This window comes from Eucyclogobius newberryi, unplaced genomic scaffold, assembly GCF_026437365.1.
Source record: "Eucyclogobius newberryi isolate DKJ021-1_F unplaced genomic scaffold, fEucNew1.0.hap1 SCAF_33, whole genome shotgun sequence".
NCBI lineage: Eukaryota > Metazoa > Chordata > Actinopteri > Gobiiformes > Gobiidae > Eucyclogobius > Eucyclogobius newberryi.
In genome coordinates, this window is record NW_027315979.1 from 200,287 (window position 1) to 215,652 (window position 15,366).

At 49.2% G+C, this 15,366-nt stretch overlaps 1 protein-coding gene and 1 non-coding gene across 2 annotated transcripts in view; both read right to left on the minus strand.

Annotated features, from left to right (window-relative positions):
* vamp3 (vesicle-associated membrane protein 3 (cellubrevin)) overlaps positions 1–9,956 on the minus strand; it is a 15,385-nt gene extending 5,429 nt beyond the window's left edge. Inside the window, exon 1 of the mRNA XM_072461883.1 lies at positions 9,883–9,956. Within this exon, the coding sequence (XP_072317984.1) occupies positions 9,883–9,884 (2 nt within the window). The 5' untranslated portion in view covers positions 9,885–9,956. The remainder of the gene's footprint in view (positions 1–9,882) is intronic.
* Positions 9,957–14,975: 5,019 nt separating this feature from the next.
* trnar-acg (transfer RNA arginine (anticodon ACG)) lies at positions 14,976–15,048 on the minus strand. Its single transcript has one exon. It is a non-coding gene; the product is annotated as a tRNA-Arg (tRNA).
* Between the last annotated feature and the right edge of the window lie 318 nt (positions 15,049–15,366).

Consider the following 15,366-nt stretch of genomic DNA (forward strand, 5'->3'; position numbering starts at 1 on the left):
TTTGGCCTAAACCGCACCCACATCCAGGTTTGGCCTAAACCGCACCCACATCCAGGTTTGGCCTAAACCGCACCCACATCCAGGTTTGGCCTAAACCGCACCCACATCCAGGTTTGGCCTAAACCGCACCCACATCCAGGTTTGGCCTAAACCGCACCCACATCCAGGTTTGGCCTAAACCGCACCCACATCCAGGTTTGGCCTAAACCGCACCCACATCCAGGTTTGGCCTAAACCGCACCCACATCCAGGTTTGGCCTAAACCGCACCCACATCCAGGTTTGGCCTAAACCGCACCCACATCCAGGTTTGGCCTAAACCGCACCCACATCCAGGTTTGGCCTAAACCGCACCCACATCCAGGTTTGGCCTAAACCGCACCCACATACAGGTTTGGCCTAAACTGCACCCACATACAGGTTTGGCCTAAACCGCACCCACATCCAGGTTTGGCCTAAACTGCACCCACATCCAGGTTTGGCCTAAACCGCACCCACATCCAGGTTTGGCCTAAACTGCACCCACATCCAGGTTTGGCCTAAACCGCCCCCACATCCAGGTTTGGCCTAAACCGCACCCACATCCAGGTTTGGCCTAAACTGCACCCACATACAGGTTTGGCCTAAACTGCACCCACATCCAGGTTTGGCCTAAACCGCACCCACATCCAGGTTTGGCCTAAACCGCACCCACATCCAGGTTTGGCCTAAACCGCACCCACATCCAGGTTTGGCCTAAACCGCACCCACATCCAGGTTTGGCCTAAACCGCACCCACATCCAGGTTTGGCCTAAACCGCACCCACATCCAGGTTTGGCCTAAACCGCACCCACATCCAGGTTTGGCCTAAACCGCACCCACATCCAGGTTTGGCCTAAACCGCACCCACATCCAGGTTTGGCCTAAACCGCACCCACATCCAGGTTTGGCCTAAACCACACCCACATCCAGGTTTGGCCTAAACCACACCCACATCGAGGTTTGGCCTAAACCGCACCCACATCCAGGTTTGGCCTAAACTGCACCCACATCCAGGTTTGGCCTAAACCGCACCCACATCCAGGTTTGGCGAGACAATTCAGAACTACATTTTCGTGCATAAGAAGGTAAAGTCAAAAGTGTTTGTTTTTTACTGCCAATTGACTTATATTGACATAATACTTTTGGCTCATTTTGGCTACAAGGGATTTTTTGTAAACATGATTGCGCTTCAAAATATTGTAGTTATGAATGTGTAATGAATAGAGTTATTGTAAAATTAATTCCACAATCAATTATAAAACAAAAATTCTGATCTGAATGACTCAAACATAATGATTATTTCAAATAATTATATAAATATAAAATAAATAATTCTGATGGATGTTTGAACTATAGTGAAATCATACTTTGTCTCAAGTGTGATATATTACTACAGAAAATATTGATAGATTATAATATTGATCCTCATTTGAGCAGAAAAAAAGGTTCATGCAATAAAAAAATAGCACAATGAAAAATGCTTCTAGATGATTAATAAAGAGTCGTAGATATCATAATTCTGCAGCTCAAATGTTATGAAAATGAAGAAAAACTACACCTCTAGTGCAAATAAAATGTACAGAAGAAACACGTGCAGAGAGTCCATAAAGATAATGTGTAACTTTCATTCATCCAATAAGTCTGAATGACTGAAACTAACCCCGCCCAGCTGTAGATCCACAACACAAGCACCATGACCCCAAAAGGGACTCCCACATGACCCCAAAAGGGACCCCGCATGACCCCAAAAGGGACCACATAGGGACCCCAAAAGGGACCACATAGGGACCCCCACATGACCCCAAAAGGGACCCCCACATGACCCCAAAAGGGACCCCGCATGACCCCAAAAGGGACCACATAGGGACCCCAAAAGGGACCACATAGGGACCCCTACATGACCCCAAAAGGGACCCCCACATGACCCCAAAAGGGACCCCCACATGACCCCAAAAGGGACCACATAGCGACCCCAAAAGGGACCACATAGGGACCCCTACATGACCCCAAAAGGGACCCCCACATGACCCCAAAAGGGACCCCCACATGACCCCAAAAGGGACCCCGCATGACCCCAAACGGGACCACATAGGGACCCCTACATGACCCCAAAAGGGACCACATAGGGACCCCCACATGACCCCAAAAGGGACCCCCACATGACCCCAAAAGGGACCACATAGGGACCCCCACATGACCCCAAAAGGGACCCCCACATGACCCCAAAAGGGACCACATAGGGACCCCTACATGACCCCAAAAGGGACCCCTACATGACCCCAAAAGGGACCCCGCATGACCCCAAAAGGGACCCCGCATGACCCCAAAAGGGACCACATAGGGACCCCAAAAGGGACCACATAGGGACCCCCACATGACCCCAAAAGGGACCCCCACATGACCCCAAAAGGGACCACATAGGGACCCCAAAAGGGACCACATAGGGACCCCAAAAGGGACCACATAGGGACCCCCACATGACCCCAAAAGGGACCCCCACATGACCCCAAAAGGGACCCCCACATGACCCCAAAAGGGACCACATAGCGACCCCAAAAGGGACCACATAGGGACCCCTACATGACCCCAAAAGGGACCCCCACATGACCCCAAAAGGGACCCCCACATGACCCCAAAAGGGACCCCGCATGACCCCAAACGGGACCACATAGGGACCCCTACATGACCCCAAAAGGGACCACATAGGGACCCCCACATGACCCCAAAAGGGACCACATAGGGACCCCCACATGACCCCAAAAGGGACCACATAGGGACCCCCACATGACCCCACATAGGGACCCCCACATGACCCCAAAAGGGACCCCCACATGACCCCAAAAGGGACCCCCACATGACCCCAAAAGGGACCACATAGGGACCTCTACATGACCCCAAAAGGGACCCCCACATGACCCCAAAAGGGACCCCCACATGACCCCAAAAGGGACCACATAGGGACCCCCACATGACCCCAAAAGGGACCCCCACATGACCCCAAAAGGGACCCCCACATGACCCCAAAAGGGACCACATAGGGACCCCCACATGACCCCAAAAGGGACCCCCACATGACCCCAAAAGGGACCCCGCATGACCCCAAAAGGGACCACATAGGGACCCCCACATGACCCCAAAAGGGACCCCCACATGACCCCAAAAGGGACCCCCACATGACCCCAAAAGGGACCACATAGGGACCCCCACATGACCCCAAAAGGGCCCCCCACATGACCCCAAAAGGGACCACATAGGGACCCCCACATGACCCCAAAAGGGACCAAATAGGGACCTCTACATGACCCCAAAAGGGACCCCCACATGACCCCAAAAGGGACCACATAGGGACCCCTACATGACCCCAAAAGGGACCCCTACATGACCCCAAAAGGGACCCCGCATGACCCCAAAAGGGACCCCGCATGACCCCAAAAGGGACCACATAGGGACCCCAAAAGGGACCACATAGGGACCCCCACATGACCCCAAAAGGGACCCCGCATGACCCCAAAAGGGACCACATAGGGACCCCAAAAGGGACCACATAGGGACCCCCACATGACCCCAAAAGGGACCCCCACATGACCCCAAAAGGGACCACATAGGGACCCCTACATGACCCCAAAAGGGACCACATAGGGACCCCCACATGACCCCAAAAGGGACCCCCACATGACCCCAAAAGGGACCACATAGGGACCCCCACATGACCCCAAAAGGGACCACATAGGGACCCCAAAAGGGACCACATAGGGACCCCCACATGACCCCAAAAGGGACCCCCACATGACCCCAAAAGGGACCCCCACATGACCCCAAAAGGGACCACATAGGGACCTCTACATGACCCCAAAAGGGACCCCCACATGACCCCAAAAGGGACCCCGCATGACCCCAAACGGGACCACATAGGGACCCCTACATGACCCCAAAAGGGACCACATAGGGACCCCCACATGACCCCAAAAGGGACCCCCACATGACCCCAAAAGGGACCCCCACATGACCCCAAAAGGGACCACATAGGGACCCCCACATGACCCCAAAAGGGACCCCCACATGACCCCAAAAGGGACCACATAGGGACCCCCACATGACCCCAAAAGGGACCCCCACATGACCCCAAAAGGGACCCCGCATGACCCCAAAAGGGACCACATAGGGACCCCCACATGACCCCAAAAGGGACCCCCACATGACCCCAAAAGGGACCACATAGGGACCCCCACATGACCCCAAAAGGGACCCCCACATGACCCCAAAAGGGACCACATAGGGACCCCCACATGACCCCAAAAGGGACCACATAGGGACCTCTACATGACCCCAAAAGGGACCCCCACATGACCCCAAAAGGGACCACATAGGGACCCCTACATGACCCCAAAAGGGACCCCTACATGACCCCAAAAGGGACCCCGCATGACCGCAAAAGGGACCCCGCATGACCCCAAAAGGGACCACATAGGGACCCCCACATGACCCCAAAAGGGACCACATAGGGACCCCCACATGACCCCAAAAGGGACCCCCACATGACCCCAAAAGGGACCACATAGGGACCCCCACATGACCCCAAAAGGAACCCCCACATGACCCCAAAAGGAACCCCCACATGACCCCAAAAGGGACCCCCACATGACCCCAAAAGGGACCACATAGGGACCCCCACATGACCCCAAAAGGGACCACATAGGGACCTCTACATGACCCCAAAAGGGACCCCCACATGACCCCAAAAGGGACCCCCACATGACCCCAAAAGGGACCACATAGGGACCCCCACATGACCCCAAAAGGGACCACATAGGGACCTCTACATGACCCCAAAAGGGACCCCGCATGACCCCAAAAGGGACCCCTACATGACCCCAAAAGGGACCCCCACATGACCCCAAAAGGGACCCCCACATGACCCCAAAAGGGACCACATAGGTACCTCTACATGACCCCAAAAGGGACCCCCACATGACCCCAAAGGGACCCCGCATGACCCCAAAAAGGGACCCCGCATGACCCCAAAAGGGGACCACATAGGGACCCCTACATGACCCCAAAAGGGACCCCTACATGACCCCAAAAGGGACCCCCGCATGACCCCAAAAGGGACCACATAGGGACCCCCACATGACCCCAAAAGGGACCACAGAGGAACCCCCGTGACCCCAAAAGGGACCCCCACATGACCACAAAAGGGACCCCCACATGACCCCAAAAGGGACCACATAGGGACCCCCACATGACCCCAAAAGGGACCACATAGGGACCCCCACATGACCCCAAAAGGGACCACATAGGGACCTCTACATGACCCCAAAAGGGACCCCCACATGACCCCAAAAGGGACCACATAGGGACCCCCACATGACCCCAAAAGGGACCCCCACAGGGACCACATAGGTACCTCTACATGACCCCAAAAGGGACCCCCACATGACCCCAAAGGGACCCCCACATGACCACAAAAGGGACCCCGCATGACCCCAAAAGGGGACCACATAGGGACCCCCACATGACCACAAAAGGGACCCCCACATGACCACAAAAGGGACCCCCACATGACCACACATTAGCCTTTTGAGTCCGTGACACATTTTCTGCAGATAAAGAATCTCACAACTCCACAAAACCCTCCAAAGGCCAAAAGCGCACGCCCCTTAGCAAAACGAAAAATGGAAACGTTTTATAGCTGGAATGGAACGTCAAATAGAGCGGTACAATTTGAATAACACAATAAATACACCATGATGGACACCACGGCAACATTTATTTTTCCATCACAAGTTTAAAGGCGCAATGGACGATTTGAGAAGTGCTCATGCCACTCCCCCGTGCTCATGCCACTCCCCCGTGCTCATGCCACTCCCCCGTGCTCATGCCACTCCCCCGTGCTCATGCCACTCCCCCGTGCGGACTGATACAACACACACGTGCGTTTGTTTATTGGCCGTGGCCGGAGAGCCGCGGCACGGTCAAATGGCCGCGCAGTTTCAGGGACCGCGGCATTTCCCTTATAGCCCGTTATAGCCTCATGGCTAACCCCAACCTTAACCTTAACCTGGCGCGGTCTAAAACGGCGCTAAAACGCGGTCAAATAGCGGCGCAGTTTCCGGAGCCCCGCGGCGCGCGGCCGGAACAAAAATAACATGGCTTTTTCTGCCGCGCGCCGCGGCTCTGCAGACACTCCCTTGTTTATTAGCGCGTGGATCACATCGCATCTCTCATCTCCCGTAGATTTCCGTCTCTTCTGAGTCAGCTCCAACTGTCTTTCTCCGTCTTCATTTTGTCCCGTCACTGAGGGAACTATATTATGATAGATCCATGCGCTTAGACACGCGGAAACGTGGGGACGAGCCACACGAGGCTCTGCGGGTGCACGAGGCTCTGCAGGTGAACCAGGCTCTGCGGGTGAACGAGGCTCTGCGGGTGAACGAGGCTCTGCGGGTGAACGAGGCTCTGCAGGTGAACCAGGCTCTGCGGGTGAACGAGGCTCTGCGGGTGAACGAGGCTCTGCGGGTGAACGAGGCTCTGCGGGTGAACGAGGCTCTGCGGGTGAACCAGGCTCTGCGGGTGAACCAGGCTCTGCGGGTGAACGAGGCTCTGCGGGTGAACGAGGCTCTGCGGGTGAACGAGGCTCTGCGGGTGAACGAGGCTCTGCGGGTGAACGAGGCTCTGCGGGTGAACGAGGCTCTGCAGGTGAACGAGGCTCTGCAGGTGAACGAGGCTCTGCAGGTGAACGAGGCTCTGCGGGTGAACGAGGCTCTGCAGGTGAACGAGGCTCTGCGGGTGAACGAGGCTCTGCAGGTGAACGAGGCTCTGCAGGTGAACGAGGCTCTGCAGGTGAACGAGGCTCTGCAGATGAACGAGGCTCTGCGGGTGAACGAGGCTCTGCGGGTGAACGAGGCTCTGCGGGTGAACGAGGCTCTGCAGGTGAACGAGGCTCTGCGGGTGAACGAGGCTCTGCAGGTGAACGAGGCTCTGCAGGTGAACGAGGCTCTGCAGGTGAACGAGGCTCTGCAGGTGAACGAGGCTCTGCAGGTGAACGAGGTGAGCAGTAGGTGTGTTTTAGGATTGATACGTGGCAGGACTAATGGGCCGTCCACGCCACGAGGAAATGAGACTTATGCAAATAGTCATCTGATGATGATGATATGGAAGAAAGTTGTAAATAAGGCCATCTAACTTTGTGTTAATTTGTTCAACAACTAATTATTATTATTTTTTTAATGTTTAAAAAGTGTTTAAAAGTTCATTTGTTTAAATAGAATGTTTACAAATACATTTCAAATAAATTATCTTGTTACGTCAATGGAAAATATTGATTGTTAGTCATTTTGGTGTTTTGCTGTGTAATTATCAAATTGCTACAAATTTGAAAAAAATGAAAGGATCGTTTAACATCCTTCATCTGAGCCCTGTACATGGAGCTACATAGGCTTACATAGCTACATAGAGCTACATAGAGCTACATAGAGCTACATAGAGCTACATAGCGCTACATAGAGCTACATAGAGCTACATAGAGCTACATAGGCTTACATAGCTACATAGAGCTACATAGAGCTACATAGCGCTACATAGAGCTACATAGACTTACATAGAGCTACATAGGCTTACATAGCTACATAGAGCTACATAGAGCTACATAGAGCTACATAGCGCTACATAGAGCTACATAGACTTACATAGAGCTACATAGAGCTACATGGACTTACATAGACTTACATAGAGTTACATAGAGTTACATAGAGCTACATAGAGCTACATAGAGCTACATGGACTTACATAGCGCTACATAGAGCTACATAGACTTACATAGACTTACATAGACTTAGTTACATAGAGCTACATGGACTTACATAGAGCTACATAGAGCTACATGGACTTACATAGAGCTACATGGACTTACATAGAGCTACATAGAGCTACATAGATTTACATAGAGCTACATAGAGCTACATAGAGCTACATAGAGCTACATAGATACATAGAGTTACATAGAGCTACATAGAGCTACATAGAGCTACATAGAGCTACATAGCGCTACATAGAGTTACATAGCGCTACATAGAGTTACATAGAGCTACATAGAGCTACATAGTTACATAGAGCTACATAGAGTTACATAGAGCTACATAGAGCTACATAGACTTACATAGAGCTACATAGCGCTACATAGTTACATAGAGCTACATAGAGCTACATAGAGTTACATAGAGTTACATAGAGCTACATAGAGCTACATAGAGCTACATGGACTTACATAGAGCTACATAGAGCTACATGGACTTACATAGAGCTACATAGAGCTACATGGACTTACATAGAGCTACATAGAGCTACATGGACTTACATAGAGCTACATAGAGCTACATTGACTTACATAGAGCTACATAGACTTACATAGAGCTACATAGAGCTACATAGACTTACATAGAGCTACATAGACTTACATAGAGCTACATAGACTTACATAGAGCTACATAGAGCTACATAGACTTACATAGAGCTACATAGACTTACATAGAGCTACATAGACTTACATAGAGCTACATAGACTTACATAGAGCTACATAGAGCTACATAGACTTACATAGAGCTACATAGACTTACATAGAGCTACATAGACTTACATAGAGTTAAATACAGGCCATATATGTTTATCCAGAGGTGGTAATTCATTGTACAGCACAAATCTATTGTGAAAATCAATATAACTGAAATAAAGGTAGAAAGTAGTAAAGTACTCCTATGTCGAGCCACAATCTTACTAACAATAAAACTACTTGCACTTTCTTTGTCAACAGAGAGGAATATTTGTATTGATGTTTTGTATTGTATTTGTCATCAGTATAACCAATATTTGACTATATCAAATTAAAGTTGATCACAAAGTACCTGCACTTTGTAAAAGCTGCAGTTCTTTTGGATGTAGTACTATTAGTTGTACATTTCCAGATGTTTTGTATACATACCACAAATAAACTTATGAAAAGACTGATCTAAAACAGCGTAATAGAATTAATTTCAAAATTGCAGAACAGAGAGTTGGTTTGGCATGTCCTCTTTAACTTCACATAACTATAATGAGGTTATTTTATTTGAAATATTAAATGACATGAGGGTGACTACATTCATTAAGTTATGTCAACTAAACTATTCAAAAAGGACATGACTCGTAAATAGGGTTAAATAATGAAATCAAAACCATAGCGTAACGTCACATGAGACGTTACGCCTTGTTCCCTGCATCGCTCTTATTAGTGATTATAGCATAAACACACATTTAAAGGGTCAGACAGCTACTAAAGTAGTGAAATATATATATATATAATACACCATTATGTGGACCATTTACTGTTTTATTTTAAAAGTCACTGAACCAAAGTCCTAACACTCAAATAAGATAATAGTTTAATAGTTTGAGATGCTGATGTGGTTATGATCATAATGTTGTTTTTGAAGAGGAAACGCAGCAAATCAAACAGAAACTGGGGATAAAAAAATATGCTACAAAAACTAGCCAAAGTTTCCGTCAATTATGTTTTAATATTCAAGGCAATGGGAAATGACATCTAGTTTGACTTGTAAATACCTCCAGGGCCTGTTGTCCTGACCACATTAGCACAAGATAAGTTTAGTGAAAATCTAGAAATACAACTTTTGTTTGTTAGCTTAGCTTTAGCCTTTTCCCACCATAAACGCTAGCGTTAGCACTTGTTGAATGTAAAGTTTGGGGCGTTGCTTTCCCCCAAGATTTATCGCAATCAAAGAACGCAGAAATGGACCCATGTGTCTTCATACTTAATAAAACATAGTCTGCTGAATAAACCATACTTCTTATACTTAAAGCATACTTACATGATGAAGCAGGACTTCCCAGCAAGACGACACAACTCCGCTGTTCGTGAATGGTGCTAATGCTAATGCTAATGCTAAGGCTAAGGCTGAAGTGGAGTGTTGCCTTCAAAGATGTCGGAAATTCAGAAATTACAGGCAATTCAAAACCTGTTTTATGATTTTAATATTTTGTTTAAGCGTGAAACAATCACGCATAAAGTCTAATATACATAAGTTAAATTAATTGTTCTTATATGTCTCACAATACAGCAGTAGGAATCTGTATTAATCATGAAATATGATTAGGTTTTGTGGATCGTACGTTATCGATTCTTATGTTCTGCAAAGGCATCATCGAACCTCTTTAGTAAAAAACAATAATAACACATATTTATAACATTATATTATGAGAAATAATCCCTGTGACCACTAGAGTAGTATAATATATGACAAAACGAATTCCTTCTCCAAATAAGCACACATTTCTCTCACTAATTAATTAAATGAACCAAAGAATTTTGAGTTAAAAATGCTTTTTTTCAATGATTTGTAGAATAAATTCATTCCACACCTACTAAAATAATATAACAAAACCTTTAATTGTCCTACAATGGCAAATTAATTGCAAAAGTAGAATATGCCATTAATATATCTAAATATTCCTAATTTATATGATTTCATTGTTACAAACATAGTGTACTTTATTTGCAAATAGGTAATTGTGTAAATAAACATAATATACATGATAATTATGAAAATACTACAATTTGACAGTTCAATTAATAGGATAATAATAGCCACTAAACCCACATAAATAATCATTGATTCTATATTAGCCAGATTAATGTACTTACAGTGTTACGTTAGCTGATGGTAATGAGTAATGCAATAGTTGTACTGGATAAATGGTCATTTTAATATGATTTATTAAACTATATTAAGCTATACTATCAAAGACTCTTGGTGGTAAAACGTTCCTCTCTTTGAAAGTTGTCTGTGGTTCACATCCCAGATCCATCCACAGCGTCCAACCCAACATCCTGCAAACGTACACAACACATGTGTTATACTACTGTTCCCATAGTGGTGACAGAAAGAAGTACAATCAATCTCTTCTTACATGAACTTTCTGACCATCACGTCCAGTCACTTCCTGACCAGCAGCAGCAGCAGCAGCACCAGCAGCAGCAGCAGCAGCACCAGCACCAGCACCAGCACCAGCACCAGCAGCAGCACCAGCACCAGCACCAGCACCAGCAGCACCATGAACAGAATCATCCCAGGTCTCCTAAAAACAACATTTATTTATTTATTCAAAGACTAATTTAACCTAAACATTAACAATTAGTTGCATAGATTTGTGGCGTTTGACCGCAAAAGGCTTTTGTTCGGCCAAAACATCAAGTAAATAAATACAAATAAAAAAATCAATATTCATAAATAAATCAATACAATTTAAATCGTGACATTCCATGTCCCCGGTGTTGGTCTCTGTGTCTCTGCACCGGCCCCTTATGGATCCTCCTGCGGGCGGTGGGCCCACGGGAGGGACCACGGGAGGGCCCACCACCCTGATGGAATGTCACCTCGCTGGGGGGGAAAGAGCTTGAGCTTGTACGAGAGGTTGAGCGATATCGACTAGATATAGTCGGCCTCACCTCCAGCACAGTTTGGGCTCTGGAACCATCTCCTCGAGAGGGGCTGGACGCTCCACTTCTCTGGTGTTGCCCGCGGGAAGAGGCGGGGCTGATGTGGGCGGGGCTGGTGTGGGCTTGCTTATAGCCCCTCAGCTCAGCCGCCACGTGTTGGAGTTCACCCCGGTGGACGAGAGGGTCGCGTCCCTTCGCCTTCGGGTGGGGGACATGTCTCTCACTGTTTTGGCGGCCTACGAGCCGAACAGCAGTGCAGAGTACCCGGCCTTCTTGGAGTCCTTGGGAGGAGTACTGGACAGTGCACCGACCGGGGACTCTATTGTTCTACTGGGGGACTTCAACGTCCACGTGGACAATGACAGTGACACCTGGAGAGGGGTGATCGGGAAGGACCGCTTCCCCGATCTGAACCCGAGCGGTGTTCAGTTATTGGACTTCTGTGCCACGGCTTGTCCATAACGAACACCATGTTCAAGCACAAGGTCCATCAGTTCACGTGGCACCAGGACACATGAGGTCAATGATCCACTTTGTTGTTGTGTCATCTGACCTCCGGCCGCGTGTCTTGGACACTCGGGTGAAGAGAGGGGCGGAGCTGTAGAGCACCACCTGGTGGTGAGTTGGATCCTCTGGCGGAGGAGGAAGCCGGACAGACTTTGCAGACCCAAGCTCATTGTGAGGGTCTGTTGGGAACGTCTTGTGGAGCCGTCTGTCAGTAGGGTATTCAACTCGCACCTCCGGGAGAGCTTCTCCCATGACCCGGGGGAGGCTGGGGACATTGAGTCCAAGTGGACCATGTTCTCCGCCTCCATTGTTGATGCGGCTGCTCGGAGCTGTGGTCGCAAGGTCTCCGGTGCCTGTCGTGGCAGCAACCCCCGAACCCGGTGGTGGACACCGGAGGTAAGGGATGCCGTCAGACTGAAGAAGGAGGCCTATCAGGCCACTCTGGCTTGTAGGTCTCCGGAGGTCATCGACGGGTATCGGCAGGCCAAGCGAGCCGCGGCTCGTGCTGTCGCAGGAGCAAAAACCCGGGCCTGGGAGGAGTTCGGGGAGGCCATGGAGGAGGACTATCGGTCGGCCCCAAAGAAATTCTGGCAAACCGTCCGGCGCCTCAGGAGGGGGAAGCAGTGCCTCACCAACATCGTTTACGGTGCGGGTGGAGGCCTGCTGACCTCGACTGGGGATGTCGTCGGACGGTGGAAGGAATACTTTGAGGATCTCCTTAATCCCTCAGTCACGTCTTCCGAAGAGGAAGTAGAGACTGGGGACTCAGAGGCTGGCTCATCCATCACCCAAGCTGAAGTCACTGAGGTTGTTAAACTCCTCAGTGGCTCCTCAGTGGCTTCGGGGGTGGATGAGATCCGCCCTGAGGACCTAAAGTATCTGGATGTTGTAGGACTGTCTTGGCTGACACGTCTCTGCAACATGGCGTGGCGGTCGGGGACAGTGTCTCTGGACTGGCAGACCAGGGTGGTGGTCCCTCTGTTCAAGAAGGGGGACCGGAGGGTGTGTTCCAACTACAGAGGGATCACACTCCTCAGCCTCCCATAAGGTCTATTCCAGGTCCTGGAGGAGAATCTGCCCCATAGAACCTCTGATTCAGGAGGAGCAGAGTGGTTTTTGTCCCGGTCGTGGAACACTGGACCAGCTCTAAACCCTCCATCGGGTGCTCGAGGGTTCATGGGAGTTTGCCCAACCAGTCCACATGTGCTTTGTGGATCTGGAGAAGGCTTTTGACCGTGTCCCTCGGGGTGTCCTTTGGGGGGTGCTCCGGGAGTACGGGGTCCGGGGCCCTTTGCTCAGGGCTGTCCGGTCCCTGTATAACCGGAGCAGGAGCTGTGTTCACTGCAGTAAGTCAGACCTGTTCCCAGTGCATGATGGACTGTCCTTTGTCACCGGTTCTGTTCATAGTTTTTATGGACAGAATTTCTAGGCGCATTTCTAGGGTCAAAGGGTGTGGTCAGGGTTCAGAGGGTGTGGTCAGGGGTCGGAGGGTGTGGTCAGGGGTCGGAGGGCGTCCGGTTTGGGGACCACAGGATCTCATCTCTGCTGTTTGCAGACGATGTTGTCCTGATGGCTCCATCAAACCCGGACCTGCAGCTGCACTGGGACGGTTTGAGCCGAGTGTGAAGCGGCTGGGATGAGAATCAGCTCCAAATCCGAGGCCATGGTTCTCAACCGGAAAAAGGTGTCTTGTCCTCTTCAGGTGGGCGGGGTGTCCTTGCCCCAAGTGGAGGAGTTCAAGTATCTCGGGGTCTTGTTCACGAGTGAGTGAAGGATGGAGCGTGTGATCGACAGGCGGATCGGTGCAGCGGCTGCAGTGATGCAGTCGCTGCATCGACTGTTGTGGTGAAGAGGGAGCTGAGCCGAAAGGCAAAGCTCTCGATTTACCGGTCACTCTACGTTCTGACCTCACCTATGGTCATGAGCTTTGGGTAGTGACTGAAAGAACAAGATCGCGGATACAAGCGGTCGAAATGAGTTTCCTCCGCCGGGTGGCTGGGCGCTCCCTTAGAGATAAGGTGAGGAGCTCGGCCACACGGGGGGAGCTCGGAGTAGAGCCGCTGCTCCTCCAGCTGAGGTGGCTCGGGCATCTGTTCGAGAGCCTCCTGGGCGCCTCCCTCGGGAGGTGTTTCAGGCATGTCCCACCGGGAAGAGGCCCCAGGGAAGACCCAGGACACGCTGGAGAGACTATGTCTCTCGGCTGGCCTGGGAACGCCTCGGGATCCCCCCGGAGGAGTTGTAGGAAGTGTCTGGTGAGGCGCAAGTCTTGGAGTCCCTGGACTGCTGCCCCCGCGACCCGGCCCCGGATAAAGCGGTAGAAGATGGATGGATGGAATTGAAATTGTTTGTAAGAATGATTTTCTTCTTACATTTACAGAAATGTCTTCATTTGTCTGGTGTTCTGCAGCTGCTTCTGGAAGATCAGAAGTTTCCTCCTGGAAACAACAATATAAAGGAAGTATTTTTACCTCAATTACTTTACGCTTTAACTTGGATGTGTTTTAATTCTACTGCATCAGTGCTTCTCAGTCAGTGCATGTGTTGGTGATATGGATCCAAATACATAACATTCATAGAGTATTTTCATTGAGGTTGAAGTAAAACATAAATGAACTGTAAAGTGTCAGAAATATGACCGTGTATTTCTGTCTCTTTTTGAGGTCATTCTAATTTCACCAAAATAACTATTGCGATATTATCCATTTTTCATGTCCCACTTCTACATCAGTAATATCATTTGAAATACTCCTCTGCTGAGATCTGAACATTACATTTAGTGTAAAAGTCTGTACTTACATTTACTATGTGGCCATCGTGTCCTTCAAAAAGCACTTCTGAGGCTTCTTCCTAGAATGAGGATGTCATTATTTTCTCGTTTTATACTGATAATTGTCACTTTAGGACAGTGTAGTTCAAGTTTGGTGAAATTGTTTCATGTCTGTTTGTTGAAAAAAAGAACAAGCCAGCTAGGAATTGAACCTAGAATCTTCTGATCCGTAGTCAGACGCGTTATCCATTGTGCCACTGGCCCCATGAGAGGCGCTGCGAAAGGTCCTTCACCGTTGCTAACGAGTGAATAGGGGAGGGGCTGCTGATCAATTAGGCTGGGTGAAGTTGCAGGTTTTATTGATTGATTAATGTTCTGAAGTTGTTAATGTAAAATATGTGGATCTCGAGTTGCTTATTTCATTAACTTCTTTGATGGGGTCACTTTGCACTTTGCACTTGGCACTTTGCACTTTGCACTTTGCACTTTGCACGTTGCTCTCTGAAAACCTAATAAACCTGATTAGTTTGTAGTTGCGTAAAGTTGTTTATCTCCTCAAATCTGCACCATCTGGTGATCATG